The 6,749-nt window shown below is 59.1% G+C and overlaps 1 protein-coding gene across 1 annotated transcript in view; it reads right to left on the bottom strand.

Annotated features, from left to right (window-relative positions):
* The window catches only part of RLTPR (RGD motif, leucine rich repeats, tropomodulin domain and proline-rich containing), a 25,853-nt gene extending 22,823 nt beyond the window's left edge, over nt 1-3,030 (bottom strand). The window contains exons 1-4 of the mRNA XM_014946929.1: nt 2,904-3,030; nt 1,581-1,672; nt 1,399-1,449; nt 837-896 (exon numbers count right to left, since the gene is read on the bottom strand). Of these exons, the coding sequence (XP_014802415.1) occupies nt 837-896; nt 1,399-1,449; nt 1,581-1,672; nt 2,904-2,943 (243 nt within the window). The 5' untranslated portion in view covers nt 2,944-3,030. The remainder of the gene's footprint in view (nt 1-836; nt 897-1,398; nt 1,450-1,580; nt 1,673-2,903) is intronic.
* Nucleotides 3,031-6,749: the final 3,719 nt, after the last annotated feature.

The raw sequence follows: 6,749 nt of genomic DNA, 5'->3' as shown, positions 1-6,749 counted from the left end.
GGGGGGGGAACCAAAAAAAATCCCATGGCAACACGCTCCCTGATTTAATTACAGGCTGATTGAGGCGTGGGAGAGAGATGACAATTATCTGCTGGCAGCACACGCGAGGATGATGCTTCCTCTGGTGCCTGGTCCTGCTGGATCCACCCGTAGCCCCTGGGGCTCCCCGGATCCCAGCCAGACCTCTCGCTCACCCTCCACCCTGGGGCTCCAATCCCCAGCCCCCCTCGCTTTCTGCTCCACTCCTCTTAATTCCTCTCCCTCCCGGAGCTCGGCCGAGCAGCAGGAACCCTGTTTAGAGGCTGGGGCCACCTTCGCTGCTGGTGTTTTAATGAGCAGAAGGGGTTGATGAGGAGGGTGGCCCTGGTTGTGCTGATGCATCTGAGCCAGGGGCACCCTGTTCCTCTCCTCCCGGGCTCCCGCTGGCGGTGTCTGCCCCGCGAGCCCGCCCCCCGCTAAGAGGATTAACAGGGTTTAAAACACCCTCCTGCTAAATTTGGCTTCTCCTCGGTAAGCCAGCAGCTGTTTGTCACCTTGTCCCCACTGAGCGGGAGGTGCCACAGCCGGGTGCTGCCACCCAGGCACCTCCTCAACACCCCCAGCCCCACAGGGGATACCCCAGGAGGGGACACCAGAGGATCTCTTTAGAGGCGACAAAGGGACAAACAGCTCGTAGAGCTCTCACAGGTCATCAGTGGTGACCTTCAACGTGCAACAGAGGGGACAGGACACCCCCAGAGCCTGTGGTGGGCTCTGAGCTTGCCACGGGGGGGAGGTGGGCACAAGGAGGGGTGGGTGCCAGGGCTGGGTTTGCCCTGGGCGGTGGTGACACTCACCAAGCTGGGCTCTCGCACTGTCATCTCCCTCACCTCCAGGAAGCTGAAGCTGCTGTGAACCTGGGGGTGAGAAGCCCCCAGCGTTGAGGTAGAAGTGGGAGCCAAGGGTGCCCCCAAGTCCCAACCACTGCCCAAGCTCCCTGATTCCAAACCCCCTCCTCGTCACCCCATCCTCCTCCTCATCCTGGTGGCCCCAAGTGACCCATGGGACACCCACCCTTGTGGCCCAAGTGACCCACGGGACACCCACCCCGGTGGCCCAAGTGACCCACGGGACACCCACCCCGGTGGCCCCAAGAGACCCACGGGACACCCACCCTGGTGGCCCCAAGAGACCCATGGGACACCCACCCTGGTGGCCCAAGTGACCCACGGGACACCCACCCCGGTGGCCCAAGTGATCCACGGGACACCCACCCTGGTGGCCCAAGTGACCCATGGGACACCCACCCTGGTGGCCCAAGTGACCCACAGGACACCCACCCCGGTGGCCCAAGGAGCTGAGAGATGCCCTCCCGGCAGCCACAGGGCTCTGCCACGGTTCAGGGTCCCCGGCACTTACCCTCACCGGCAGTGTCACCGGCAGCACATAGGCTCTCCAGGGTGTCAGCACCTAAGCAGAGGGACACTGGTGTCACAGGGGACTGGGGTGACACGGGAACCACCCCTGTCCCTCACTGCGGCCACGAAACAGCCACCTGGGGAACCCGGGAAAGCACAACCCAGGCTGGACTCTGCACGTACCAGGATATAGTCATCGTACTTGGATTTCACCTGCAGCTGGATGCTCATCACCAGGAGGATCTTCTTTGTCCCCAGGAAGGCAGTGATGGCCTCTGAAAAGACAAAAGTCCCCATGAAGTGAGGTGGCTAAAGCCACCCCTGGACCTCTCCCACGTGCCCTGCTGCCCTTGGGGACACTGTCCCCTATGTCCCTGCCTGAATCAAGCATCCACACCCAATGGTTGCTCTCTCAGCCAAGCCTTGCACTCCTTCACCAGCTTTGAGACTTATTTGCTGCTTGGGTGATAAATCCATCTCCTCATCGGCTTCTGCAGCCTCCACTGAGCACAGGGCTTCGGGGTGGCCAATTTACACTCCACAAGCTTCAGCCCAGCCTTGATCCCTCCGAGCAACCACCCAATCCCAGCTTCTCTTCCTTCCTTCCTTCCTTCCTTCCTTCCTTCCCAAATTTTCCACTGGGCAGCCACTGGGCACCCAAGCCCTGTCTCCCTGTGCTGCAGCCAGGGGTGCATTCTGCTTTAGCAATTTTTTGGTGGCTCTCTTGGCCGTGACGTGCCCTGGTGGTTGTACAAGCACACCCACCTCCCCGCCTTTGCAAACCAGTCAGTCCCACAGTCACCACGGACCAGGGCTGAGCATCGCTCCTGCCCTGAGCATCACCTCCTCACCCGGCCGAGCAGGAGAAGAACCACAACCACCCATCGTCCGGCAAAGCAAACCAGGTGCTGGCGATGACGCCGCTCGCCCTGGCCCTTGTAGGGGCTGTCGAGAGCCCCACAGGTCTGGTGACCCGAGCCACACCTTCCCAGGAACCCATCCTGGCATGCAGTGACCCATCCATCTCCTTCCCACCCCTCCACAAGCCTCGGTGAGGCTGGGGAGGCTGTGGGACCCTGAGACCTCTTGTGGTCTTCTGCTTCCTCAATTAAATGAGGGAAGGCTGTGGTGCCCCACACCGGTGGGGGGCTGCAGGCCGCGACTCCCTGGGGACCCCAAGCCCCTGCGAGTGAACAGCACCCACAAACTGGGCAGCAGAAGCCACCACGAAGAACCACGTCCTTGAGGATGCAGCTTGTTCTCCGGGGGGGGGGATACGTTTGGTCCCAGCAGCATCCTCAGGCACACGAGTTTTGGGGGGGCAAGAGCAACCCCTCGTGCCCCACCCCTGCTCAGACCCCCCTGACCCACAGCGGATGATGATGATGAGGAGGAGGAAGCCGAAAGCGGCTCCGTTCAACTCTGGGAGGGCAAAGCGGGGCCGAGCAGGCCCCACACCGGTGCTCTCCATGTGGCATGGGTGCCCCGGCAGCGGGCGACGCTTACCTTGGAGCTCGGCGGGGATCCCTGTGGGGGACGCAGCCATGGCTGGGACCAGGGTTTGGGGGGTTCACCTTCCGGGGGGAGGGGGGATGATGATGATGCTGATGAGGGTGTCAGGGCAGCATCCCCGGGCGCCGCGGGAAAGGCACCCTGCTGAGAGGAAGCGCTGAGGTTACCAACCGGCAGCGCCGGCGCCTCCTCCCCCTCCCCTGGCGCCCGGTGCCTCTTCCTGCCCCGTCAGGCCTGATTTACCGCCTGAGCAAGAGAAGAGAAATGAAAGCGACGGCGCCTGCGGCCCACCGTCCCCCCGTCGGGAGGAGAGGACACCCCCCTGCCCGGCTCTTCTCCTCCCGCATGGCTTCACCCAGGCCAGCGGGACACCCCAGCGGTGCCTCTCCCAGCCAGGAGCAAGCAGCATCTCCCCATGGCTCCAACCTTCAAGAGTTGAGGGTGCACGACCTCCTTCCTGCCTTGCAGCCCCCCCTGAGGTGGTTCATGGGGACATGTTTCCTGCCTGAAGATGGCCAGGGAGCGTGAAAAGAGCAGCTTCACCCTTCCTGGTGCAGGGAGGTCAGCCCAGAACCCGTCACCTTGCACCGAGCATCTGCAAGGGGAGTTAATCATAGAATCATATGGGGTTGGAAGGGACCTCTGGAGATCATCTAGTCCAACCCTCCCCCGCCAGAGCAGGTCTACCTAGAGCAGGTTGCACAGGAACTTGTCCAGGTGGGTTTTGAATGTCTCCAGAGAAGGAGACTCCACCACCTCTCAATGCCCGTCCCTCTTAATGAAGATGGGCACCTGGTGCTCACCACAGGGTCCTCCTCCAGAGGACGGGAACCCAGTGCCACTGCAGGGTGTCGCAGGCAGGGCCTCTCCAGAGCAGAAACGCCCCAGGTGTCATGCCAAAATGACAAAAATGCTGCCCCAAAGCAAGGACAAGAGGCAGAGGTTAGGTGGCCTCCTTGGAGCAACAGGAGGGAGCATATCAACAACTCTGCTCCCCAGGGAAGGCTCTGGGCCAGGCAAAAAGCCAGAAGTCCTTCAGGATGGAGCAGAAAGCTGTCCTGTGCCCCATGCAGTGCTGCAGGACTTCACTGGACCCAACAATTCTCAGCGTTGACTCAGCTGACCCTACCAGAGACTCAGGAGAAGGTGCTGAGGGAGCCAGTAGCGCTGGTCTCAGGCACCAGCTTGGGTTCCCATGACCAGCATCAGTTGGGATGGAGGGTGCCAGTTGCCTGGGATCCTTGGGCCCTGGGATGTCTGAAGACAGAGGTCACGGGTCGAAATCCAGGCAAGAGCAGGACCAAGTACCTTCATCTTGTCCATGTCCTTTGCGACTGAGTCCTCTGCCCCATTAAGAGCGTTTTTCCAAAGTCTCCTGCTGATGCTGAAGCCATTCTTAACACAGAAGCTGTTCTTTTTGTCCTTCACATGCTTCTCCAAGCCCAATTCCAGCTGAGCTTTGGCTCTGCCAACTCCATCCCTGCACACTCAGACGATGTCAGCTCCTCCTGGGTGGCCTGTCCGCCCATGCTGCTGCTTCTCTGCTTCCTTTTCCCCTTCCTGCTTGTCCCCCTTGGCTGCCTACCCCACCTGCCTGACTTCCTGCTGAAGCTGAAGACCTCCTTGGATTTTGCAGGGCCCTGCCTCATGTTTCAGTCTGCTCTGAGAACATGTGCTCAGACCAGCAACTCCACCACAGCTCCTGCCCCGTTCCCACCAGCCCAGTTGAGGGCAGCGTAGGATGGTTCAGTCCACAAGCCCGGTCATGTCAGCACCAGTTTGGATTCTGCCCACCTTCCACCAACCTTGCAGGAGTGAGACAATTTGGGAAACACTAAGGGCTCTGCAAGGGGCCTCCTCCTCTTAGAGGGTCTACCAACAGCTGCCTCCTTGGCCCAGCCTCCCTGAGATGCCCCTGATCTACACTTGCCCTCTTGTCACCTGGAGAATCATCTGCTACAGCAACATAAAGACAAAGAGTAGAAAAGATCATGAGTTCTTCCTCCAATGAGGCAGAAGAAAAGACACCACGGCTTGAACCAACAAAACTTCAGTCCAACACCCTTGGCTGAAGAAGCGGGCTTGGACCCTCACTTAGTAATGTAAGAGCACTCACAGAACAGTTTGGGTTGGAAGGGACCTTAAAGCCCACCCAGTGCCACCCCCTGCCCTGGGCAGGGACACCTCCCACCACACCAGGTTGCTCCAAGCCCCCTCCAACCTGCCCTTGAACCCCTCCAGGGATGGGGCAGCCACAACTTCTCTGGCCAACCTGGGCCAGGCTCTCCCCACCCTCCCACCAAACAAGTTCTTCCCCACAGCTCAGCTCCATCTCCCCTCTTGCAGGGTCAAACCCTTCCCCCTCCTCCTAGGGCTCCCCTCCCTGATCCAGAGTCCCTCCCCAGCTTTCCTGGAGCCCCTCGAGGGACTGGAAGGGGCTGGAAGGTCTCCCCGGAGCCTTCTCTTCTCCAGGCTGACCCCCCCCCCAACTCTCTCAGTCCCTCTAACCTGAGGGAGCTCTCAACCTCCAGAAGCCAAATAAGCAGCAGTCACATAGAGCCGGTCTCAGCCCCTCTCCATCCATGAGGACATTCTCCAGCATGCCCTCAGGACAGTAGCCCAAGCAATCGGCTGAGGCAGTGATGCTCCTTGGATCCAGCCTTGGCTTTTCACCCACGGTCTGGGACATGGGGCTGAGCTTCTCCAACACTGGGGTTGGGCAGGGATGTTTGGTCCACATTCAGGCATGAGATGCTGCTCTGGATGCACATCCTCAGGAGCAGGTTGGGACCTTGATCTGCATCTCTCCCAGGTGGCTCTATCAAGGGCAAACCAGAAGCCTGCAAAGAGAAGTCAGAGAAGCAGAGAGACCTGCTCCAGCTCTGATCAAATGAAAACCCAGCTGCGTAACAGGGTTATTGACCGAGCAAGCTGGAAGAAACTGTGGTCAACTGAGCAGACCACAAAGTCAGACAGTGGGCTGAGGAAAAGAGGAGGATGGCCACACAGTGACCGCTCCCACCCCCACTAAAACCTTCCTCTGGAGGAAGATTCAAGAAGCAGCCCATGATAAATGACCACTCTACACGCCAAGAACACCACGTGTGATCTGTAACATTAATTAAATGATGGTGCTTAGAAATGGTTTCCTCAGATAAGCACAACGCAAGCCACCAATGGTCCCTTGGAGATCAGCCTCATCTCCCCAGGCCTGCTGTGACTGCCAAGGAACACAGCACACCACCAGCAGATCAAAGACTACTTGGGAGCAACCATACCTTTGTCCAAGACACCTCTTGGGGCTCTTCTCCCTTTCAGCCCACCAACAAGCTACCCCACCACAGCCTTTTTCTCCAGCTCAACGAACTCTAGAATTTAACACATCCCCTGGGGTCACTCTGGCCTGAGTACAAGGACACCAGCACCTGCACGTGGAGGTTTTGCAGCAGACCAAGGGAGGCCTCCGCTAGAGGATGCATGATGCCTCCTCGGCGCACCACCACAGGTCACCAGTTAAAACCACTCAAGACCTTTCACGCCCCACTTGTCAGCAGTGGGTTGAGCCAGAGAGAGGTTTTAAGAGATGATGGTAGTAACTCCTTACAGGTCCCAAGGACACCATCAGTCCTCCACAAAGTTCTCCACCGTCAGACCACCACAAAGCCTCCCCAGCTCTGGGCTTAAGCAAAATCATGTCTCCTTCAGAGCACCCCCTCTGTCTGGAGCATCTTTGGACTTGTGAGTACACAAGCTCCATTTTCAACTGAGAAAGCACTTGAAGATTCATCCACTTCTGCAGCCAGACCTCACAGAAGCCACCCTCGCCTCCATCCTGCTCAA

The sequence above is a fragment of the Calidris pugnax genome, unplaced genomic scaffold (assembly GCF_001431845.1).
Source record: "Calidris pugnax isolate Ruff unplaced genomic scaffold, ASM143184v1 scaffold30, whole genome shotgun sequence".
NCBI lineage: Eukaryota > Metazoa > Chordata > Aves > Charadriiformes > Scolopacidae > Calidris > Calidris pugnax.
This window is presented reverse-complemented; position numbering and strand designations above follow the sequence as displayed.